The sequence below is a fragment of the Octopus sinensis genome, linkage group LG20 (genome assembly GCF_006345805.1).
Source record: "Octopus sinensis linkage group LG20, ASM634580v1, whole genome shotgun sequence".
Lineage (NCBI taxonomy): Eukaryota > Metazoa > Mollusca > Cephalopoda > Octopoda > Octopodidae > Octopus > Octopus sinensis.
This window is the reverse complement of record NC_043016.1, coordinates 6,192,246-6,218,912: the sequence shown is the minus strand read 5'-3', so window position 1 is coordinate 6,218,912 and position 26,667 is coordinate 6,192,246. Positions and strand designations below refer to the sequence as shown.

The 26,667-nt window shown below is 32.8% G+C and overlaps 1 protein-coding gene across 1 annotated transcript in view; it reads left to right on the top strand.

Moving 5' to 3' along the window:
- The window catches only part of LOC115222464 (helicase domino-like), a 132,085-nt gene that overhangs the window by 36,719 nt on the left and 68,699 nt on the right, over positions 1–26,667 (top strand). Inside the window, 22 exon segments of the mRNA XM_029792668.2 lie at positions 1,090–1,284; positions 2,120–2,910; positions 9,277–9,523; positions 10,781–11,072; positions 11,181–11,505; positions 12,730–12,870; positions 14,042–14,249; positions 14,970–15,049; positions 18,292–18,432; positions 18,604–18,736; positions 19,163–19,288; positions 19,393–19,547; positions 20,391–20,469; positions 20,472–20,491; positions 22,402–22,579; positions 22,700–22,836; positions 22,941–23,051; positions 23,530–23,781; positions 24,550–24,686; positions 25,593–25,779; positions 25,921–26,121; positions 26,258–26,405. Of these exon segments, the coding sequence (XP_029648528.1) occupies positions 1,113–1,284; positions 2,120–2,910; positions 9,277–9,523; positions 10,781–11,072; positions 11,181–11,505; positions 12,730–12,870; positions 14,042–14,249; positions 14,970–15,049; positions 18,292–18,432; positions 18,604–18,736; positions 19,163–19,288; positions 19,393–19,547; positions 20,391–20,469; positions 20,472–20,491; positions 22,402–22,579; positions 22,700–22,836; positions 22,941–23,051; positions 23,530–23,781; positions 24,550–24,686; positions 25,593–25,779; positions 25,921–26,121; positions 26,258–26,405 (4,261 nt within the window). The 5' untranslated portion in view covers positions 1,090–1,112.

Genomic DNA, 26,667 nt, shown 5'->3' with positions numbered 1-26,667 from the left:
GAGACAGGAACTCTACACGAGGCTGTTTTAAGTATGCCATACATTTTTGTAGTCGAAATGTTAAATATTTAAATGACGTGATTTGAGTAAATATATATAATTAAAGACCTATCCGTTATTAGCCATTTCTTCGGACATAGTGTATCTAGGATTACATTCTTTCGTGTCCTTCCTTGTTAAGAAGCTAGGGTATTTTGAGGAGGGAGATTTATCAGTTATTTTTGTAGCTAAGTTTCTGCGGCTCTGGTGTTGATATTGATATTAAAGTCTCTAAGTGATTTACTCTTAACTGATTAGTAGTAATTATAATATCCATAGTATTTATATTTCGCATCCTAATAAACTTTCGTTTCGTTTGTGTTTGTATCATTTTTATAACGACTATTTTGTAGTTGATAAAATTTAGATAATGCTAAATCTCTTCCAGAATTAGTGAAAAAATACACTTGTCAAGACATAAATTACAAAAACACAACTTTTCATTCTTTAAATTTTCAAAATTTACTTATGATTCTTTAGATTTTTTGTTGTTGTTGTTTTTGTTGTTACTTGTTCATCGAGTTATTTACAAAGTAACTTTTAATTCCTAAAAAATCGAGAACTCTTAACTGCAGAAGAAAATTAATAATTTCTCTTTTTGCGTTTTAATTTTTCTTCAAATGTTTTGGTATTAAATACTCAGAATGAGTCTTTTCTCTTAATATATTATTGTGTTCCACAATACAACACTGTTTTACTATCATAATTCCCTTTAAAAATTGTTCAGGGAAGTGAAAGGCCCTCCTCTCACTTATTCATTTCGCACTAAAGAAAGTGGATTTTGTGTGAATTATGGGGAAAAAATTGTGTGGTATAGATAGAAGTGAAACTAACAAATTTTAAATATTTAAATGTAAATACCAAAAACTGATAAATATTTTCCAAGTGAGAGACTTCATAAATAAAAATTCAATCAAATATTTTAATTTAGATACAAATGAACCAATGTTAGTTCAATACTTCAGGTACTCGATTGTTAGACATTCTTTGATTTCCTTCTATTTCTGTTTTTCTGTAGTCTTAAATGATATCTATTTTCCTTTTTTGTAGTCGAAACATCCCAGCTTGGTACTATGCAGAGGGACAATGATGTCAGCAATGCCTTGAAGAAAACAGTTGCAAATGTATCGGGCCTGGCATCCCAGCAGCAGCAGCAGCAAAACTCTTCTGCTGGGTTCAAGCAGAGTGTTTTACAGCATTATGTGCTTACACCACATGAAGCTGAGCCAGATAGGCAGGCAATTGGTGAGTAAACTCTACACTTTCAGTATAGATATAGCATGGTAAGAAAGGTTACAGCTAAAATATTAGATATAATGGGAGTTGTCATCTATGGCTCAGTGATTAAGGCAGCAGACTCGCGGTTTCAATTCCCAGACCAGGCGTTGTGTTTATTGAGCGAAAACGCCTAAAGCTCCATGAGGCTCTGGCAGCGAGTTGTGGCAAACCCTGCTGTACTCTTTCACCACAACTTTCTCTCTTTCTTCCTGTTTCTGTTGTACCTGTATTTCTAAGGGCCAACCTTGTCACACTGTGTCATGCTGAATCTCCCCAAGAACTGCGTTAAGGGTACACGTATTTGTGGAGTGCTCAGCCACTTGCACGTTAATTTCACGAGCAGGCTGTTCTGTTGATTGAATCAACTGGAACCTTCGTTGTCATGATATATAGGTAGGTGAGATCATATGAAATAAGGAAAAAGGGGTGTTATTAGAATAGGGAGTTAGTGTTAAAACAAATGTATGTTTATGCAAGTACTACATAGGGACTTATATAAACCAGGACTGTTAAAATCAATACACATGGTTCAAATCCTCAAAATGTAATGAACATGGATAGGAAATTTTTAATCATACTTGGTCAGTTTTCCTGAAAGTGATTAAGATTGATTTGGGTTATAAATTCAAGCATTCATTAATTTCTTAGATTTTTGATTACTTGAAATATCCATATTGATGTAATAATATATTTGAATAAATAAAATGGGTTTATTTTTTACATTAATTTTAATAAATGAATCTAAATTTGTTTTCTGTCCTTGTTTCTGTGTTTTGCTAATGGATTTATATTTTTGTTTCAGAAATGTTTTCTCCTGTTTCAATACAAAGATCACCACAGCCCCAGACTCCACTCCAAGCAGCTGCAGCAGCAACAGTTGTAGTTACACAGCCCAGTACACTTGCTAGTCATTCAACTTTGTCAATACAGGATGCAAATGCAATCCAGCAGGTGCTTTCAATTGCATCTTCAGCTGCTCGTTTACAAACGCAAGCACAACCAAATATGTCTGGAACTATTCATCACCATGGGCAGCAATGTCAGTTGAGTGTATCTGGGAGTGGTATACCACCACTTTCTGTTAATGTAGCTAACCATCAACAACCTCAGCCTGTGTTTGGAATGAGTTTACCAACTCATCGATTCACTCAAAGGCTGCCATGTGGCACAAGTTCGGGAGCAAATGTCGCTGTAACAACAGATGCTAGTGTAACCTCAATTACTTGCTCATCTCTAGACTCTTCACAAGTGCTCACTTCAAGTGCTGGCAACTTCTCACTTAGTACGTCGGCATCAACATCTACAACAGTTGCACCACCTAGAAAACGGATTAAACTGGAAGAGAAGCCTCCTAGTACACCGGAAATAGCTGCATATAGGAAAAAAATTATAAGCCATAAACTTAAAGAAATGGCTGAATTAAAAGAAAACTATTCTGAACATTGGACAGAATGTTATTTTTTAAATGGTAGTGGGAATATTATGGATTTCCACCATTGGAAGAAACGTCCTCCATTACAACTTGTTCAGTTTTTAAAAGCAAAATCTTTGGACAGTGATGATGAAGATGAAACATTGGAATTGGACTCCTCAGTAAGATATGATTTTCCTTTCATTTCTAGAAAAATACACCAAATATTTGCAGTTTTAGTATATGGCTATTATATTGTTTTAAACATTTTATCCACAATAATTTGAAATGGCCATTTCAGCCTCAAATATTTTGTCTTTTATGTTAAAACTGGCCAGATTTGGCCTCTGTAGGTGTACTACCCTACAATGTCATTCTAAAAATAAATAACCATATCAAAATCTCATAGCTTCAAGATTATATATGGTTCATTCAAATCAATGTAAATAAGCTTTACATTTGACTGTAATCTTAACACTAAAGAGTCCATACATTTTATCCTAGTTATACAAAGATAAAATATATTTCCCATTATTTCATTTTGTGTGCTGAAACTGGGCACACAGCCTGTTTCACGTTTGCGTTTTATCTGTCTTAGTAATATTGTAATCGGTTTGGGATGTCCAGACATTATCTAGTAAGATCATCATGAATTTTACGTAACTCCTGAAATGTTTTATACCAAAAATTTAAGACCAAAATGTCATTGGGTTTCCATAATCTGCTTTTAGATTAACTTTAGATTATAACTTTACATTGTAAGAAACGGTGTAAATATGAACTTTCATGATTAGCCTAGGACTACAAGGAATGTCTGAAAGCACAAGAAACTGGCTTACTGTTTTCCCCTGGTTTATCTTACACCTTTAGATGTATCTGATAAGTTAGATTTGTTACTTAACAATTTGTTACTTATCAATGAACACCTCAATTTAATTTGCCAGGTTCAAAATACAGAATTGTTATCAAACCAAGTATTAGATAATTTAATCAGATATGATATCATCATTAAATGATGGTGATGACACTAACGACTATTGTTGGGTTTACTTCATTTCATTTAATGTTTAGCATGTAAAAGAAAGCGATAGTGGTGGTCATCGTAATTTCCTAAATCCTGATTTTTTTTTTTGTTTAGGATGCTAACACAGTCATTACCACAGAAGTGTTATTTCTGCAAGATAACATACAGTTTACAAATTTCAACTCTAAGGCAGTTCACTAGCTTATCACCCCCACCCCACCCTCATTTATATGTCAACTACTGATTCTTGTACATTTAGCTTTTTTTTTTTGTGTGTGCACGTGGTAGTTAGAAAATCTCACAATATTGTTCACTGAAATTTGTATCTTTTTGTATTTTCATTATCAACACACACATTCTATATTCAACTCAAAGATTCACGTTTATACTTCGAGAGCTGCATTTAGAAAGGCAATGCATAATTAATCTGGCCATCCACCTGTTTACAACTTGCTGTTGGGATAAAGATGAAGCTTAATGCTGTTATTTGTCTTTTGTGAATTAGTTTTGTTTCATTCATTTTCTTTTTTTATTGTTTTAATGGGACTTTTTAGATATTTTGATACCTCATCATAACTGTTAATATTACCGTACACTTTCATTTTCATACTGGCATGGTTTGTATGGGTTATCACAGTCTAAATCGATTCTTATTTAGAGTTACTTCCCTTCTTGGTATGGTTGGTGACCACACATCATTTGCATATTTTGGTGTGGTTTCCCTTCTTAACACCAGCCACTTAACATTTGTGAGTGCATTTTATTGTGCTGCCAGTACCAAAGAAACTTGTGTTATTTACACAATGAAACTAAAATGACTACAAAATATATTTGGTTCACTTATTTTACTACAAGTATTTGTGTGGTTGCTTTGTGCTCTGCAAGACAGAATTCTTATTGTGTAATGGTGTCTCCATTCATTCATAGCAATGTGACTAGGAAGAGAGGCATGTTGACTATGTCTGAAGGGAGAAAATACAAAGGGTTTGAAGAGAGGTGGTGCTTGAGGTGATGGTGTAGAAGAGAAGGAAGAATTGGGAACGACAGTGTTGGAGGAGTAACAACAGAAGGCAGATTGTAATGTGACAGTAATGGTAGCTGTATGTTTCAGAGGTGGGGGTGAAGTGTTGAAGAAATGATCTGTGGCCAGAGAGTGGCAGTTGGCAGTATAGAAGAGGGAGTAATGTTAGCTGGTAAGGGAGTATATGGATTTCAATAAAAGAGTGACCTGAAGCGGGGTGGGGGGAGAGGCTGATAGGATGATGTATGAGAGGAGGAGACCCTAGCAATGGCTATACATTAGTTTTTAAGTGAGAGAGAGAGAGACATGAGGGGCTGTCATAAAAATGGTCATTGTTGAGGGTGTCATGGGATGGTATTGTGCAGTGACTAGGAGAGAGAGAGAGAGGTGATAAAAGATGATAGGGTATTGAATCACCAAGAAAGGTGGCAAATAGACTTAGCAAGAACGAAATGGAAGGAGGGTACAGATATAGATGTAAGTCTTCCTTGGTTTGCTTCTTTGGCAAGTTCCATTCATTTTCAACACTTGGTGCTTCTTTTATGTGCCTGATATCATCCAAACACATCGCATATCTGCACCATTGTAGTCTTCTCTCTTGCATACTACATCTATTATCTTATATCGAGATCTCTCATTTCATTTGCACCCATTAACATTCCAACAAAGCACGCTTGCTTCTTTTTCTTTCTAGTCTTTGAAAATTCTTTGTATTGAAGGCTTTGTTTTACTACAATGCATATTGCGCTTCAAGCATAAGCATTATACAATATCATGTTCATTCTGAAGGAGAAGGCTTTAGTTGCCAATAAAGATAATATCACCCTTAACTTTTCCAACCTCTTCTTACTTTTGGATAATGTGCTTTTAAGAGAACCCATTCCAACTACTAATTAGGCCACCTAGGTAATATACACTATCAACTAATTCAAAGGAGCTTCTCAAGCATTTGAGAGAATCTATTTCTCAAATGTTCTTAGTTCTTATTGCCCCTTATTCATCTGTTGCATGTGAATTCTGCCTTTTTTACTGGTTTGCCCTCTGATCCAACTACACTTGATGTGTGTCCATAGTTTACACTGGGTACATTCTATGGAATTTCTATGTCCTTTTCTGTATACTAGGCTCAGCCATTTCATTGATGGTATTAAGGTCTTGTCTTCTCTCCAACTTATTAATACTTAGACTTTTTTTAATCTTTCAATACCAGGTTTTGCTTTCACATCTGAAATTTCTCCAAATATTATACAGCTTCTACTATGAAAACCAGATTGTCGGCACAGGTATTCCCATGGCTAGCTAAGTTTAAACTTATTTGCTGAGAACTGAACTGGCTTATTAGTCATTGCTGACTTTTTGATTCTCACCTTGCTGACTGCACATCCATACACGACTTGTACAACCTCACAATCCTTAGTGTCAAATTTCAGAGGGATGAACCTTCTTAGTTTCCTTAGTGATCACTATTTTACATACATGGAACTCTAGCATTAACAATTTAATGCTTGTAAAGTTCTTCATCTTTGGATAGATTTCTAGTCTTAGTACATCTACTAAAGTTCAAACTATGGCTTTGTGATTTTATTAGGCCATAGTTTATTATTATAATTATGGCCTTGTGATTTGTTGATTTGTTTGATGAACATTTAATCCCAGATGTTCTTTATGCTTCATTTTAGTTTGATTTTCAAATGGAAGCTAGTTTATAATAATTGCAAACAAGGCATAAGTTTTGAAGTGTTAACTGCTACCTTTCCGTTATCTAGCCCTCTCTCACAGGTGTATTGTTCAATGCCTTACTTTTATGTGTGTATCTGTCTGATGGCTGTCCTCTCTTGACCAAAGAAGCCCACCACTAAGAACACTGTGTATTCCGACAGAATTATACTTTATCTTTCGCTGGTGACTGATGAGTCCAGCTCTTGATTGACATGCATGTCTGCAGATACTGCTGATAAAACATCTCCCATTCACTGCACTGGCAGTGTGTTTTTGAGTCCCTCACTTCAGTTAATGCACAATGCGCATTTCTTCAAAAACATCCTCTCTTTACTTTATTCATTTTCTCCATTGGTAGCAGTGATAATTTTTTTCTTCCCCAATTGATCTCCCATATTTCACCTGTCTCCAATGAGGACTTTACACAATCCTTGTAAGTCTTGGTTTTTGCTGGAGGCACTTTCTACAAACAACTTCATTATATAGCACCTATAGGAATCCTGGTCATTCATCTGAACAAGGTGCCCAGCCCATTGTAATCAATGCTTGTGTGCCATTATCTCAATGCTCAGGATGTGCTATCTGAAAATTTACTGCATATTTAGTTGTAAATCTTGATTGTATTTTAGTATTTCCACTCCACTTCATCTCAAGTAATCATGTAATTAAATAGTTTCAGCAATTTATATATAAGTGGGTAAGTGTCTTTTACTATAGCCCCGGGCTGACCAAAGCCTTGTGAGTGGATTTGGTAGACGGAAACTGAAAGAAGCCCGTCGTATATATGTATATATATATATGCGTATGTGTGTCTGTCCCCCTAACATCGCTTGACAACCGATGCTGGTGTGTTTACGTTCCCGTTACTTAGCTGTTCGGCAAAAGAGACCGATAGAATAAGTACTGGGCTTATGAAAGAATAAGTCCCGGGGTCGATTTGCTCGATTAAAGGCGGTGCTCCAGCATGGCCACAGTCAAATGACTGGAACAAGGAAAAGAGAATCGAGGTAGGAAGAAAGTGGGCTTCAAGCAATCTGTTGAATAAAAAAAAAAAAAAAAAAAAAAAAGCTTTCAGGAGCAATAGTGATTTATTGGAGTGGAAGGTTGTGGATTTTTTCTGCATGAAAGTATAAGCTGAAAATTTTTTATATTTCATGGTAGGCAGCCAGGGTTGCCAGGTGTGCAAATAAAAATACAAGAGTTAAGGAATGGAGTAGATAAATTTTTATCTACTCCATTCCTTAACTGTGTATATATTTCACATCTTCCATTCTTATCGTACAAAGTCAATAGTGAGTGTTAAAACTTGATAATTCTCACATTTCACAAAAACTAGCTCATGGAATACTCTTAAAATAGTTTAAGTTATATTGGCTTTTGAATTTGACTGCCATCCTTAATATCTTGACAATTTACTTTAAATTCCAAAGAGAAATAAAGAAAAAAAAAAGATCAGTCATTCAGATTCTGATGTTTGCACTAGTATGCTGATAATTTTTATTTGATTTTCTTTGTATGTAAACTTTTATTCAAACACTTAATTAAACCACAATTCATTTCTTAATATTTTTTTTTTTCTATTTGTATTTAAGTTTTTGTCCACTGAATAATTTACTACTAATTACACTTGACTATTTTGTAATTTTAAGATATTTTTGTAAGGGTATTTTGACAAACTCCGATTTTTAACCTCTTTTTTTAAAAACACTATTCTTGCATCAGCTAATTTCTTTAGGTATTGTTTTCGATTTTGGGATTAAAGAACATTTTTCTTACGTAATCATTTCATTGTTTGCTACATATAGAATTTATTTTCACAAGTGATTATTTTTACCGAAACATAGCTCCTCAGATCTTTAACACTTTAGCATTCAAGTTTCTTTGCCAAATGTAATGCTTATTTATTCACATTGTTTTGAATTAACCATGCATTATTTTGTTGTTTCAAGATTTCAATGGTGTGGTTGCATATTTTTAGGGTGAGTGGGAGAGGTTGAATCTAGTCAGTTTTAACATAAAACATGGAATATTTGGTCTGGATATGGCCAGATTAAATGCTAAAAAAAAAAAAGTGTTATATTAGATAAGCATATAACCATTTCTACACAATTATGATTCTGCTTTTTTTTTATTGTTATTGATTGATAATAATTTCTGGTATATGGTGACTGTTACTTCACTGAATCTTTGAAGTTAGAGTAGGTTTAATGATGTATTTTATATTATTTTAAAACAGGTATTGGTGTTTGGTGTCAAATGCTCATGATTATATGATTATTAAAGTTTAAACATTATTAGAAATATTTTGTCATATTAACTTTTTTTATTGATAACATTTTTGGAAAAGACCATTCAATCTTGACACAACAGTAGGAAATCTGTAAAAAAATTGGTCGGGTATTTTGTAGAAAATATAACACTTCTAAGAAAATATCTGCTTTAGTATGAGGGAATGAGTTGGGATTAAAGTAAAGAACTGCCCCATTCTTTGTATGTATTGAATCTATATATAAAAAAGACAGTAATGTGAATATTTAAACATCAAAATATTTCTGAGTAAATTACTTTAAAACTTTTGCTGAATTAGTTATTTTTTTGAGATATAAATCATATTTGGACATGTCCAAGAAGTTCATTTATTAAGATTTTTCATTTGTTTTCATAATTGAAGTATCTATAATTCATTGGTTGTTTTGAAGCTATCACTTTTTAATTACAAAATTCATATCATTTGTGATAATGTATTTAAAAGAAAACAATCACTTTTTTGATTTTCATTTGCAGCCAATGAAGAACACTGGAAATGTCGGGAGTGTTTTGTCAGCCCAAAATTTGGCAACAAGTACACCAACAACTCTTACACCCACATTGGCAGCATTAACACAGCAAGGTATTGCAGTATTTCAACTTGCACCATCTCCTCTCACACTTAATCCTGGTAGTTTGGAGTGGTTACAAGAGTTTCAGAGACAAATATCTTCACAACAGCTACAACAACAACAACAACAGCATCATCATCATCATCAACAGGGTATCACCACATTTCCTACTGAAGACATTCAATGTGGCTAGCACAGCATTGTCCTCTGTTCAGTATGCTTAAGAATGGCTTTTTCAGTGAGAATAACCATTCCTATGTTGTCTGCATGCTTTGTAGTATATATCAACATTCATTTTCTCTATCATTCTGGAAAGCTCCTGGTGAAATTGTTTCCAGGATTGATGTCTTTGGTGTTATATATGGTTTTGTGGTTGATTATAAAAAAAATTTTGGGTTTTATTTTCACAATATACATATTAGGAAAATTTTAAAAATATTCTTGATTCAATGTAAATTAGCAGTTAGAGACGTAGATATAATTTTAAGCTCAGTCTGTTGTTGCGATTAATTATGATCACTTATTATTAAGTAGAATTTTATTTTAATGTTACAAGTAAACTTAGCTTTTCATTTCTGCTTTGAATGTTTGATTTTTCAATTATCTAATTTTCATTATTTTTAGTTCTGTATTTTAAGTTAAATTCCGTAAAGCACTAAATTTTAAAGATTATTTAATTTTAGTAAAGTTAAGATTTGAAAGTCATATTTAGTAAAATAGTTTCATAGGAAAGAATATAGAACTTAGTTTATTTCGGATTTTCAGAATTTATTAAAATAGATATTGTTTGCTTTTCATATATAAATTTTGCTTCCACAGCATGCTATTATATCCATATACTTGTTTGAATGTTAAAGTGAAGTGTTTTATTGAATGTGTCATCAATAAGAATGGTTTTATTTCGATTTAAATTTTATTAGCTTTGATATTTATATTTAATTTTTGCTGGATTCATGTATGTCCATTAGTGAATATGTGTTTTTGTATGTGCCTGTATGTATGATGAGTGTGTGCGTGTGTGTGTTTATACAGACATGCACAAATATTGAAAGGTAAGTATGAAGTTTTATTCCGTTGCTAAAGATTAAAATCACATTTGTGATGATTTAAGTTAAAATGTTCATTATTTACTGTAACTAAGAAAATTTAAAACCCCAGCAAAATTTTTGGTTAATTTTAATTCATGATTGTTTAACTTTTATTCTTGCTCAACCGTTTTGATGACAATCCTTTGTGAACTCTAGTAACAATTAATCTTTAAACTAGTAACTACTGTAATGGTTTGGAATAGCAAATTTAAACTGAAAATGTGTAAAATAGGTATCTGAATAACTTATCGTATGCTGCATGTATATTTTATCTTCACCCAGTATTTGTATATTTAAATAAATTATCTTTGGAAAATTTAGGTTTGCCTGTAATTAGTGCTGCTCCAATTAGCAGTCCAGCTAGTGCTAGCTCTTGTGTCCCCACGGCAACAGCTACAAGTACTGTCACTACTACTACAGTTATAACAGTTTCCACGACACCCACACCAACAGATAGTAGTACATCTGGATCTATTTCAACATCTACAGTTGTCTCTCAGACATTACCTCTGCATTTATCAACGATTACCACATCATCAACGAAAACGACAGATGTAAAACCTTCTGTTGCACAGTCATCTCAAATTATCAAGAATGCTCTTTTATCTCCTGTGTAAGATACAATTTTTATTAATACTATTTACATTTTCACCTTGAATTTTAAACAGTTTCCTATAATATACACCATGTTTAATTTTGGGTTTTCTGTTGTTTCATTTAGTGGGACCCAATCAATGGTGCGGACACCGAAGTCTCCAACGTCTCCAGCACATCGTTTGAATACTCGACAGCAAGCTATTTCAGCAGTATATGACAGTGCTATTGGTTCACAAGAAGCTATTGTTGAGAGGGCCAAACAAGAAGCTCAAGTGATGCACAGGGTAGCTGAACTCAGGAAAGATGGTCTTTGGTCAGCACGGCGCCTGCCTAAAGTACAGGAACCAATCAGGAATAAAGCCCATTGGGATTATCTACTGGAAGAAATGCAGTGGCTAGCAGCTGATTTTGCTCAGGAAAGAAAGTGGAAAAAGGCTGCAGCTAGAAAGGTGAATTTAAAATGAAAGTGTATTAGTAACACACATGTGTGCTTGCATAAAGTTGTGGGTTCAATCCCACTAAGTGGTATCTTGTGAAAAGGCTTTTCTACTGTATCTCTGGGTTGAGCTTTACCTTCTGAGTAAATTGGAATAGGTGGAACCCCCTTATATGGTGGGTTGGTTGAATGGCAGAAATTTTCTTTGTATTTTAGTTATATTCTGAGATGAAATCTCATGTTGAGCAACTTTGCCATTAAATGGCGATACATGTATGTATGTACAGGTGTGGCTGATCATTTAAGGTCTGTTTGCAGACAATGAGTTCCTGGATTCAGTTCTATTGTAGGGACTGTACCTGTACTCAAAGAAAGGCCAACTTTTCCACATACAATGTGACATTTAATTCACCTGAAGATTGTTGCAAAAACCTGTAAGAACACTCAGCCACTTACATTAAAATACTGTAAGAAGATTATACATTCTTTTGAACAAACAGGAGTATTCATTATTGAAAACATATACATACAGTTGGTATGTGCACGTGTATACATTGACGATTGAAGTAATTTTTCTGTTGAGCTCTAAGCACTGAAGTATTAGTATTCTAATATACAGGGTGTCCACAAAGTCTGGGTACATGGAGTAAATAAAATCGTAACATAAACAATTTAATATAAGAAATATAATTTCTTAAAGTATGTGTTAATCCCCATGTACCCAGACTTTGTGGACACCCTGTATAATTGGTTAAAAAACCTGATTGGTTTAGAATAGGATATTTTGTTATTTTTAAATAATGTTATACCAAACATTTTTGACAGTTCTTTTTACCTCACTATTTTGATGCCAACTTGAATCAAAAACAAGTTCTCCAGTTCTGTGATAACCAGCTTTCCATTTTAAAAGTGACCTAAATTTTAAAACCTTCCATCAAACATTCATGTTAATATTGTTCCAAACACTAGATTAATTAATTGACAAAGTTATTTTAATAATTTCTTAATTGTTCTTCAAATTAATTGAAAGGAAGCCACTGTATTTCAACAGAAATATGGTAACAAAGAGTTAACATATTTGAATCAATGTAGAATCTGGAGAGGAATACACATGGTCTTAGCTAATCTGAAAGTTTGATATTAGTAATTTGCTTGCTTCTAAAGTGCTGAAACTAAATTTATTTGATACTGATTAGAACATTGTATTTTAATAGAGGTTTTGAAATTTATTTTTTAGCTATCCCGTATGGTTGCTAAATATCACCAAGAACAAGATCAAAAAGAACAGAAAGCTGTGAAAGAGGAAGCCCAAAAATTGAAAAGAATAGCTGGTCAAGTGGCAAAACAAGTGAAAGAATTTTGGGCGAACATCGAAAAGGTTGTTTATACGATCAAATATTTGTTGCATACTTTTAGTTCATTTTTTTCATATTATACCATATTTTTTTACCAATTTTCTAGGGTTGAGCAATTTATCCTGTAAATTGTCAAAAACAACAATTTATAGTTTTCCAGGTATTTATATTTAACCCTTTAGCATTTAAACCAGTTGTATATTGCCAAAATATTCAACTTGTTTTTTATTCAGACCAGCCAGACCTGGTCTTTCACACATACTCTACATCAATCTGATACTGAACAATCACATTATTGAAATCTTAAAGTTATGAGATAATGCATGATTAATTCAAAACAGCATGGCTAAATAAGCTTTACACTTGATAGAATAATCTGAAAGCTAAAGGGTTAAATGTCTGTATCTGCTTTTAGTTTGGTAAATTTTCTTAGTTTGATCTCCAAAGTTAATGCTTTCTTAGCAAATTAACAAGAACAAAATACCAATCAATGTAATCTGAATTGATAAATCTTTGCAATATTAATTATATTATGGTATGTATGTTACTTTAGATGGTACATATTGACACCGTATGCTTGTGAAGACAGCAACTACATATCAACACACACTTAAAGCCTTCTAGTCTTTAATACTTTTTTACCTGTTGATTTGAAGTTGACTGTTTAATGTAGTCAGTATGAAACTGAAGTTTATAATTTTATACCAGTGAACACTTAACTTTTGCTATTAGTGTTTTGAGTGCACACATTTAAAAGGAAAAATATACTCGTTGAATTTTAAACTTATTTTGCACTCTATTAAGATGGATTTATGCATGAATTAGCAAATTTAAATTTTTGTTTTTTTTATGTCCAAATCTCATTGTTTTTCATCTTATGTGATACCAATAAAATACTAAGTAATATTTAAAGGTAAGGAATTAACCAAATTGTGAGAGCATTAGACAACTACATTGCTGTCTTTGTTATGGCTTTATATGTTCAGAGTTCAAATCCTGCCAAAGTTAAAATTGTATCTTGATCATTCTTTCTGATTTGAAGAAGACTATTTTAAGAATCTTCTGGATGTAGAATGAAGTTACTTTTTGCTTTTATCCAGGATGTTGGCACATAAAAACATATTTCCTTCCGATTTTGCATCAAAACTGTGAACACAATTCATTTAATCAATTTAATTTGGTAAATATTTTCAGGTTGTTCAGTACAAGCAGCAAACTAGGCTTGAAGAGAAAAGACGAAAAGCTTTAGATATACACCTGAATTTCATAGTTGACCAAACAGAAAAATATTCTTCATGGTTAACAGAAAGTCTGGCTAAATCTGATTTGGGAAAAGGTGTTTCATCCTCTGTTGTTGGGTCCATAACAAGTACTCCCGAACATTCCAACGCCAGTGGAGATGGTAATGCACGAATTTTCTTAATTTTAGAGATATAATTTTGTTTCTCCGTTTTATTATGGTTATTTAATTAATAATTATTATTTAAAGCAATTAAAGAGTCGCTTAAATGGAATTGCTTCTAAATTAACTGTCTTCCTCCCCTTTTTTTTTAAAGTTCAAATCTCGTTTTTCATCATATGTGGTACCAGTAAAACACTTAGTAGTAATATTTAAAGGTAATGAATTAACCAAATTGTGAGAGCATTAGACAAGTACATTGTTTCTTTGTTATGGCTTTATATGTTCAGAGTTCAAATTCTGCCAAAGTTAATTTTGCATTTCATTCTAGGTGGGATGGGGTCTCTGTGATGTATAGTAGCGGTTCAGAATAGTAGATAAGAAGAATTATTAGAGTATTAGACCAAATATTTCGTGTTAATTGTTTTAGCTCTATACGCTCTGAATAACCTCATAGGTGTAGAAAGCTTGTTGAAAATTAGTTGAAAAATGGTGTTTCGTGAAAATGAACACACTTTGGATAGCAACGGGAAACTAACTCGTGATGAATGCCTAAGAAATAGTGTGTAGGTTGTAGTGGAGGGAAGCAGTGATGCTTGTCTTATAATTTGTTATTTTTGTAAAGTAAGAGAATCAAAAATTATAGCATTCAAAATATGTAACCCTAAACTTCATGTTATGAACTGAATGTAAAAAGAATATTTTTTTATATTTTGTTTTAAGATGACTTTGAACCTGATCAGAGTGAAACAGATGATGAAGAAACTATTGACAAAGAAGAAAGAGAAACTGGGAATAATGAGGTACATTACTTTTGGTTCCTTATCCCCACAAACTTCTACTCACTTTGTACCTTGAGGATCTACCTAGAAACCTTTTCACCACTTTTTAGCTCTTTCTAGATCTACCTGGCTACTTCTACCCTTGTTTTGTAATACTAGAAGTCTGCTCTGTTCTAACCCCTTTTTTCATACTTTAACTTCTCTTGTCTTTTTCATGATATGTAGTCTTGCAAGTTGCATGGTCACCTTTAGTTTGCTAGTACCATGTAAAAAAGTATTCAGTGTATACTGTAAAGTGGTTGGTATTAGGAAGAGCATCCAATCATACAAAGCACTGGAGCATGATGCAGTTCTAGCAACTGCCCGATCACCCATGCCACCTTCGAACGTAGACATTAAATGGTGATCATTACTAAATGTATTCATTTAACTTGTAAATATATACAAGAACAACTATATTTTAATCTGAAGAAAGTGTTACATATAGTTTGAGCTTTTATTTTGATCATAGCAATAACTTAAGACTGCTTATAGTAGAAAACACCCATGAACGTAAATCCACATGGTTTCAAGTTATTTCTTTATGTGGCTAGAAGTAGATCATCAGCCTGAGGCAGGCACGTTTTAGTTGGAAGTAATGCTTTTTAGTTTGTACTAAATTTTGCTCTGGTTTCTACCCTTTGTAAACACCACAAGAGAATGATGTAGACAAGTTGCACACTAGTTGTTGTCTAATTTTACATTAACCCTGATTGAGCAGACCTAGCATGAAAGAAGTCATCTTGTTATATATAATAAATAAATATTATATAATATAATTCGAGACAAAACCACTATTTTGCAAAACAAACAAGGAAAGACTTAATCAATACATAAACATTTTTAATATAAAGAAATAAACCGCCACTACAATCGTTTCATGTCTTCAATGACATTCGTCAGGTGGATTTCACTTCATAAATTAAAACAGATTAGGAGATCGAAAATCCACCTGACGAATGTCATTGAAGACATGAAACGATTGTAGTGGCAGTTTATTTCTTTATATTAAAAAAAAAATTTTTATGTATTGATTAAGTCTTTCCTTGTTTGTTTTGCAAAATAGTGGTTTTGTCTCGAATTATATTATATAATATTTTACTATAAAATTGGATTTAATCCTAAATCTGATTTTTCCCTGTAAATTTGGATTTATTCCCTAATATTTATTATAATAAATAAATATATATATATATATATATATATATATATATATATATATATATATACACATACACACACACACACACAAAATATTGAATGTTAGGAAGGACATTCTGACATACAACACCTAACCATTGAGAAGTAACTCAGATCATGATGAGCCATCCAACCATGCCGGCATAGAAAGCAGCTATAAAAATGGTGATTCAGCCAGAAAAGGGAAATCAGCACCCATCACCTTTTGCAAGATAGAAAGGAACCATAATAGACAAAGCAGTTATCGTTAGCCTGGGAACCAGGTCAAGAGCAATTTCAATCCAGCCAACATACTTCCACAGTTTCTATTTACTAAATTACACTGAAATGGTTTGGATCCATCTGTGGTTATATAACAGAAGATGCTTTTCAATAGGTATTATACAGCAGCAGTTAACCCTTAACTCAACATCGCTTTTAAGCTATTTGGAATTACAGTATAGTAGATATATGAGTAAAACAGGTTAGGGAATGTTCATATATATATATTGTATATCAAAACTGCTATTGCCAGCATCTGTCACTTAATTTGCTTACTATTTGGAAAGGGAGCCTTTATACTCTCATTTTACTTAATAGAAATAACAAATTTCCCTAAGATTTTGGCCTATAATTCTATGCAATATATGTAAGGGGCTGTTTCATTTTATGACTATTTAGTCTACTGGAGCTTTAACAGAAGACACTTTCTCAAGGTGTTATGAAGTGGAACTGAATTACAGGGTTGGAAAGCAAAGTTCTCAACCACATACCACACTTGTAAAGTGTGCCAACAGAAAGGCCAGAAATGGTTATTAGAGAGATATTGATCAGGGGTAGGGGAGTAAATATAAGCATAGAGAATATTCAATAATTTAGGCAAGTACATTTGTGCAGGTAACTAGAAAGGGGAATTGGAGAGACAGGAAAGAATGTAACTAGTTCTCAGTAAAGTTACTGACAAACAAGCAGAGAATATGACAAGCTCTCCCACTAATTCATCTGTTGAAACCATGTCAAAAACTGTAAAGTGATAGTGAAGCAGCCCCTTTGACCAGCAGATCTTAATATGCACTAACTTGGTTGTAACAATCTATCCATCACATCCCAGTAGTGATCGATATAGAATATTGACACTGACTTCTGATTACTTTACATTCATAGTTCCTTGTATTTTGTGTTCAAGTAAAATATCAATGTAATTTTATGTAAATGCATCACTGATCAAGTATTTCTTTTGACAATAAATCAAATTGACGGAAAATTTATACTCAGACATAGTTAAATGAGAATGTTCCTTTTAATAATCATTGTCATCATTTAACATCCTCCCGTGATGTCATGAGTTGGATGGTTTGACAGGATCTAGAGGGCTGTGTGGCATTCCATTGTCTGCTTTGGCATGGTTTCTGACTGAACACTCTGCTTGATGCCACCTGTTTTACAAAATGTAATGGTGCTGTCTTTGTGATGCTAGCACATGTAAAGAAGGTAACCAGGTACCTTAACGAGATAAAGCATAAGAAATGTCTTGGTATGAAGGAACTTTACGACAGGTTGAATTGTCCTGAAATTTCCTGAAGTCTTTCTACAATGTTTATATTCTATTACTAAGCACATGATTACTCAGCCAAATATGTTTCTTTTCCTTACTGTATTCTTTCTTGAAAAATTACCGATATTCTTCCAATGTACTGTAATTAACCATCTCTCTTATTCATATTTTTCCCCAGTATCACCTTATACTTTCTCCACAAATCCATATACTGATACACACTGGCTTGCCAAAATTTATGTAGTTGATACTACTATCCATGCAGAGCTTGCATTTCTCTGCAATTGTTTTAGACTTTTGATAATAATCAAAAAATAGATGTATTATGAATAGAATCAGACGTTTGGAACTACTTAGCTTAAAATTACCTTTCACAATGCCAATTGTTGAAATTTTGTGGATACTTTCAAAGCTTTGAAAGAATTGAGAAATTTATTTTTGTGAAAAGATTAAGAAATTTAAATGTTTATATGGTTGTTTTTCATTTCAGTCTATCCAAGATGAAATAGCCCTTTTACAAAAGGAAGGGGATGTACCCTTGGAAGAACTTTTGAAAAGCCTCCCAGAAGAAATTCTCGAAAAACCTGCAGAATTAAAGCCAGAGAGAAAGATAAAAGTCTCCGAATCTGAGGTGAGGAGAAGGTTCACCTGAAATCGGGTTATTGTGACCCATTTATTGCAAATTGATAGTTTCCATACAAATAATATTGTAATGATTGTTATCTTCATTTAATGTCCATTACTCCATGATTATCGATATTTTAAGAGATTCAATCCATTTCTCTCTTTTTTTTCCCCCCAGGAGAAAATTAGTGATGAAGAATTTCAAACTGAAGATCAAGAAGAGGAAGATATGGAAGATACCATTGAAGAACAAGAAAAACATGAAAGAAATCAAAGCCATCTTGAAGAAATATCAGAGCTAGAAAAAGAAAGTATGTGTTATTGGTTATATTTCACAATGCATTGGATATTAATTTAATGCTAGTTTTATCATAGTATAAATTAGTTGTCTATTAGTTAAATATAAACTTTAAAAAAAAATTCTATCTTTACTCTTCATAATTAAAAATTCATTCTTACCATTTGAACTTCTCTCATAATTGACTGTGTATCTTAATTTTTGAATTTGATTCTGATTAATTATTTTCCCTGCTGTAATTTTATATTTGGTTAATAATGTTTAATCTTGAAAATAGTTATAGGAACCTATTAAATTTTATTGTTTATAAATGCACAAATATTTTCTGGTTTTAAATCCAAGTTTCATCCAGATACTGCAAATGATTATTATTAAAGAGAGCATAACAAAAAAAATGTCTTTTCCGTTAACTTAATATAATTGTGGAACTTATTTTCAGGTGAAATGTCTATTGAAGAATTAATTAAGAAGTATGAAGGTGCTTACAACAGTGATTTTGAGATGCCAGATGTTGAGGAATCTGGAGACACAACAGAAGACACTGAAGAGTATGGATCTGATAATGGTAAAGGGTTAATTAATGATTTAATTTAAAATATAATTATTTCAGTTTTGGCGTGTATGTTGATTTGCATTAGTAACACCAATGAACTTAACCTTTTCATTTAGATGAGACTGAAGAAGAGGAGGATCAAGAAGAGGAGGAGGAAGAGGATGATGATGATGATGATGATGAAGAAGACAGCAATAATGGTGTTAATGAAGAGATTGGACTGGAATATTTAATGCATCCAGAAATTCAGGAAGGTTCTCAATCTAATAAGGTATGTCATTCTTTTTTTTTTCTTCTACTTGCTCAGTTTGGAGGAAGAGGTATTGAGTGCTGAGAGCATGTTGAAGACCAGTGAGAATGATGATGCCATTAATGTTGTTCTTCTTCAACGTTTGTAATCAGCACCCATGTGGAACATATGAGAGCATAGAAGAAGCTCTAGGAGAACAAAGTGATTGGAAAGGAATTCTAAGCATTATGTGGGGTCTAGTACGGTTGGATATTATGGTGGTACTGAGCGAATGAAGTAGAATTCTGGGCATGCTAGAAACTTAAGCCAAAAGTGAAAGATTCGGAGATTTTAGCTTTTTGAAAGCTGGTAGGTGATGGATGGGCAAGGTGGAGGAAAGGGCATTGAGTGTTTCTTTAAGAAAAATTAGACTACAAAAAATGTGTGTGTGTGTGTGTATATATATATATATATATCCCAGATTCATAATCTCTATATTTTTCTATGTAAATAACAAAAAAAAATTCAGAAAAAGTTACAAATTAAGAAATTGTGGTGGGGATAGGGAGAAATTTAGATATTGAAAATGTGATTTCTGGACAAAATCGTATTGACCCCCTTTTAAACATTGAAACAATACATAGTTTCTGATCCTTCTTAAGAGCAGAAAGCACTTTAATGCAAATTGTACCCTTGCCCTTCACTATTAAACAAACAGTAACTTCCATTATTCCGTTATTCCATCAGCTGTGCTGATTCTGCCCATAACAAAGGAGCTAATATGTCATAACACTCTGTATATGTGTTTATATTAATGTATATGTTTGTGTGTGTGTGAACATATGTATATATATATATATATATATATATCCAAATCCATTTTAGGTTGCAACATTAGAAGGAAAGGCACCTGGAAAAGAAATTACCGATATTGCTGCTGAAGCACAAAGTTTACAACCAAAAGGATAACTCTGGAAACTACTCAGGTTTGTTAATCATTTATGATAATTATTAACTAAGTGAATATTTTTGTTTTAAGTGCCTTTATTTCATTTCTTTTCATCCTGTCTTCCATATATATATATATATATGTTAAACTCCAGCACTGTGTGTCTTTCCCTGTTTTTGAATTGTTTATGTTCTGTTACTGCTTTTATTCCCATTTCCTATAAAGTTAGCATTCTTTCAGATTTTCAAATATTTTCATAATTAGAAATGTCCAACTTCTTTGTATGTCCAGTTCTTGTCAACACCTCTTTCCTTTACATAAATTTCTTATTTTGAAGTCTTGGCAGTGAATTAACATTATGATTGCCATTTGTAGAATTATGGCTATTTCTTCACCCTTCCATATGGATGTTATTAATGAGAAAAAAAATTGAATTAGATAATAATCAGGTTCATAAATTAAATGCTAGTTAGTCCTATTGGAAAACCTGTTAGGCACCATCCACATTACAAGCATACTTACTGAAATGTTTGAATACTTATTTTAAACAGAAAGAAAATGTATGTGTGTGTGTGTGCAGTGCGCATGTACTCATATACATGCATACACGCCATTATGATAATTGTTTTTAAATCTGCTTTTTGTAAGGGTTAGACAAAACTTATTTAGGTAGTATACTTACTTAGGCAGTGTTGTGTGACCCCATTGTCACTAAAACTTATTTCTCAAGTGAAGTATTGTTATTCCACTGGTCTTCACACAAAACTGACATAGTTAAGGGAAGACCTTGTTATGTTTCTCTCCCTTTGTCTTAATTTAACCACGCACCACTTGGCACAAGGCTTCTTCCCTCAATACTGCCCTCACCCTGCAGTTGGGGAGTCTTGTCCTGCAAGTTCCTTGCTGTCTATATATATATAGACATGGAGTGGTTGGTGTTAGGAAGGGCATCCAGCCGTAGAAACACTGCCAAATCTGACTGGGCCTGATGAAGCCTTCCGGCTTCACAGACCCCAGTTAAACCGTCCAACCCATGTTAGCATGGAAAACGGACGCTAAATGATGATGATGATGATGATGATGATATATCCCATTGTCTTGATGTTCACTTTTTCATGTCAACTAGTGTTTGGGTGTGTACATGTACATATTTGCAAGTGTAGGCGAGAAATTTGTTGAAACCATGTAGTTGAGGGTTCAGTTCTGCTGTGGTGCCTTGGGCAGATGCTGCCATGTAGCAAGCTGAAACCCAAAACCGCACCAGTGCCTCGTGGAATAAAAATATAGTTTTGGTTTGAAGACAGGTGGATGGGGATCTGGGGAAAGAATATGTCTTCATCAAGTTTTGGCACAACTGATGCCAGCATGGGAAAGGCTGTCTTTGAAAAACAGCATTCAGATGGACATGTGAGCACATACATGTACACACATGTGTCTACTTTAGTTTTAGATTGGTACGTCATACATTTTAACTACCTATTTTATGTGTTAAAAGGCAACTAATAGAGTTAGCAACAAAAAGAACAACCAGCTGTAAAACACTGTCCTGAGAAATCATTGTCTGTGTATATACTCGTGTGCATGTGCACACATACATGCAACATAAATTGATGGCTTGTATTCTGTGCTTTTATAGCCCCCCCCCCCCACTGCCTTCTTGTAACTAATGTAGTTATGTGATATTAGCAACTTAATTTTAGAGTACCACATTCTGTAAATTGCAATAATTTCAAAGCAGTTAATCATTAAAAAATTTTTTAATAGTCAGTTCCTTTTGTGTCAGTCTTGCTTATTTATTATTATTTTTTTTAGTATTTGTTTAGCAGTACTTTTTAAAAAAAATTATTCTTTTAAATAGTTTTTTAATTGTAATGTATAATTTACTCATTTTTTTGTATGGTGGTAATTTACTACTTTAATTATATAATTGGATAATATTTATTTCAGGTGAAAGTAGCCGTCCCTTTCTTGTTGAAGCATACTTTACGTGAATATCAGCACGTTGGTCTAGATTGGTTGGCCACGATGCATGAAAAGAAACTCAATGGAATTTTAGCCGATGAAATGGGTTTGGGTAAAACTATTCAAACCATTGCCCTGTTGGCTCATTTAGCTTGTGAAAAGGGTAATTATTATTAATATCTATTTGAAATTAAGTAATTTGATTTATTATTTGAAATTAAAAGCTTTTGAAATGCACTTGGTTGTTTGAGCTGATTCTTATTATTTGTTACTGTTTTATTAGGTATTTGGGGTCCACATTTAATTGTGGTACCAACTAGTGTAATGCTCAATTGGGAAATGGAATTAAAGAAATGGTGTCCTGCCTTCAAAATCTTGACATATTATGGTAATCCAAAAGAAAGGAAAGCTAAGAGAACAGTGAGTTAAACAATCTATTGAATATTTCATTCTTTATCTACATTTTAACAATTTATTTGAATAAGACCTTGCAATTTCAAAAATGTCACTTTTTTTTTTTGTAGGGTTGGACCAAAACAAATGCGTTCCATGTTTGTATTACGTCCTATAAACTAGTTATTCAAGACCATCAAGCCTTTAGGAGGAAAAAATGGAAGTATTTCATTTTAGATGAAGTAAGTATTGATTTGCAGTTATTTTGATTTATTTAACCATCTAGCATTTAATCCAGTAATATCCAGCCTTAATATGTTAAAACTGACCAAATCCAACCTCTTGCACCTTCTATCCAATATCATTCTGAAAATATGCAAATACTTCATTGAAATCTTCCATGATTAATTCAAACCATTCGTATTACATAAGTAATATATTTGATAAAGAAATCTGAAAGCTAAAGGGTTAATATTACAATAGGGTTGTTGAATCATAAATTAAAGAAGCTGTGTATACCAGTCTCAAAGAAGTGTTCATTTATTGTTCTAAAATTTTAATTTTTGAGTACACAGAATTGTCTGAAATCATAAACTTGTAGTTAAGATGAAGGCAGTTGTGAGTTGTATAGTTGCTATAGTGCTGAATATTTTTTTTTTCTCCTTTAAATAATTTCTTGATTGCCACTAAATGTAATCCACTGTTTCTCTGAATTTTTAGGCTCAAAATATAAAAAATTTCAAGTCTCAACGTTGGCAGACACTTCTAAATTTTCAAAGTCAACGCCGATTATTATTAACTGGAACTCCGCTTCAAAACAGTTTAATGGAACTTTGGTCATTGATGCACTTTTTGATGCCAAATGTGTTTTCTTCGCATAAGGACTTCAAAGAATGGTTTGCTAATCCGTTGTCAGGTATGATAGAGGGAAGCCATGAATACAATGACAATCTCATCAAACGTTTGCATAAAGTAAGTATGATTTATAGATATCTTATTTCAGTGTTTTTTTTAAATTTGATTGCTCTCGACTGTATTGTTGGCATTCATAGAAACATATTGGCATAAAAATAATAAAGCAAAGGTGTTTTCAGTTAAAAAATACAAGCTTGGGTTTTTTTTCTCTGTGCTGCACTCAAGACTTGCTTCTTTTGCCTTAGTCTCAATTTACCCAATACCTACCTTGTCAGTAGAATTTAATAGACAAAATATGACAAACCGGTCATACATGCATGTGTGTGTGTTAAAGTATATGCCAGATTGTTTACAGATGGAGTCAAAATATTATTGTTGACTGAGTTTGAAGATTCACTGGTCATGATTTATATGAAAACTTATTAGGACTTGGTTTATTATACAGTAATTAAAGGGAGAAACAGTAATTTGATTGGGAAAGCCTAGATATTTGAACCCACGTGGTGGGAGGATTGGTTGAAAAGTGAAGACAGTATGTTCAGATTATTACAGAATTAGAAGGGATCAGTGTGGGAGTTATTCATATAGAAATATTTCTTAAAACATGCTTTATGGAAGCTATTTGAGACAAAATCAGCAGCATATACAAGAAATAAAATATACATAGTTTGCAAATGAAGCAGTTCAATAATAATAAATTGTTAGAAGTTTGACTTACTACTGGAAATGAAACTTTTTTTAATTGAATTTTTGTTTTATATTTTTTCAGTCTCAGAACACTAGATTTGTTCATTCATGAGAAATCTACTTTTTCTTTTAATGCAGGTCTTGCGTCCATTTTTGTTGCGGCGCCTCAAAGACGATGTTGAAAAACAAATGCCTAAGAAGTATGAACATGTTGTTATGTGTCGCCTTTCGAAAAGACAGAGATTTCTCTATGATGAATTCATGTCTCAAACAAAGTAAGTTAATGTAATTTTACAGACATTCCTCTCACCCTATCAGATTTCACAAGCCTACAAATTTTCTCATTGTGTGGAATTCTGTAACACAAAACCTATTTTCCCATTGGTTTTCATGTTGTAAATTGAAATGCATTCCATTGTGAATTGAATCCTTATATGATTCTTTGTGGCACTACTGCCTTCACTTCTACTTAGTGGCCTCTTATGAGTTAACATTGAATGACGGTAATAATATATTATGTAGTCCGTTTTAAAATCCAAGTGTAGCAACATTAGACAAGAAATAATGCTAGTAGAATCAGAAAAGCAGTAATGTTCTATTTGAGTATGAATTAATGATCTTATTATTGCTTGCAAGAAGAGATATGGGAAAAGGAACAAAATTTAAAGAATTCAATTGATAGGTTTTAAGCCACAAAACAGCAGGGAATAGAGAGGAAAAAAAGATGTATAAAATTATTATGCCAAATATATCTTGTGTGTGTATGTATGTATATATGCACGCACATACATGTAAAAAGAGAGAGAGAAATTGTAATTTTATTTCTTAATATTTACCCAAGTTTCCCTTAGGATAGAATTACATTCTGTGTCATGCTTTACAGTTCCTGTAAGTGCTGAATTTTGTGTCCAGAGTTTCAGTGACAGCAGGATACCATTATTTTATCCTTGTTCTTGTGAGGTTATTGAGTTTGTGTCCATTGCGCTGTTGTGAGAGTTATGTTGTTAATTAAATTTGAATTGTTAGACTGTTTAGGAGGATAATGTTACTTTGTAGACTATATTCTTAGAGATCATTAATCAATAGAATATTTGCTGAGCTTGTGATTGAGAGAATGAGTAATGGTAAGAAAGGAATATATTTTGCTTTTATTTTAATCCAAAATTTATTGCTTGTTTCAGAACCAAAGAAACATTAGCTTCTGGTCACTTCATGAGTGTCATCAATGTGCTAATGCAGCTCAGGAAAGTATGCAATCATCCAAATCTCTTTGACCCACGGCCTATTGTCTCACCACTTCAAATGCAGGGTTTAGTATATTCAACTGCATCCCAAGTTGTCAATGCTTTAGAAACTGGACCGTTTGATGTAAGTAACTTTTTTTTTATTTTCATGTTTTCTAAAAGTGTGAAACTAACCTTTATTAACTATAGCATTAAAAACTAAAAATATTTCTTCAAATTGCATTTGGTGCAAAGTTTTTATTTTTGGTTTTTACTCTATTGACAGAGTATTGACTTACGGTTATTGTATCCAAGTCTTTGTGACATGGAATATGACTTGCCAAAGTTTATTTCTGAGAGAGTCAAGAAGACAAAGACACCCCGGCATTTGATAATGGAAATTGATAGTCAACCAGATCCACCTCCACGTCCCAAACCTGCCAAATTAAAAACTTCACATCTTCGTAGTTCTTCTCCTTTTGTCCAGGTAATTTTTTTTTAATAATTTATGCAGACTTGAAAAATGTGTTGTTCTTTATACATCCCTTGAAAATAAACTAATTTTAATTCATTAATTGTTAGTATTATTAAAATGATGTCAATTTTTTATTTTTTTCTAATAGTCTGGAAGAGCTTCTCCTGTCAGCCAAAGTACATCTACAGCCCCAGGTACCACCACAACTATAGTTACAGCTAAGCCTAATATAGTGAAACCTGTGGTAGCAACACATCAGTCCACCACTGCCACAGTCTCTACTGGTACATCAACACGTAAGGCATTTTTCTGTTACCTTTCAATATTTGAATATTTTAATAGTAAAACTTACACAAAAAAGTTATCCAAACATTCTCTTTTGTTGGAAATGAATATTTGCCATTGAAAGTTTACATATGTGTTAGCATTTTTAAACTGTTATCTTCTGCTTACTTTGTATGTATGTACAAGCTTAGTTTAAATATGGGAATGCTTAATTACCATACAATCCTTTTATTTACTGGATGATAAATAAAAAAATATCAGTGAGCCAGTTTG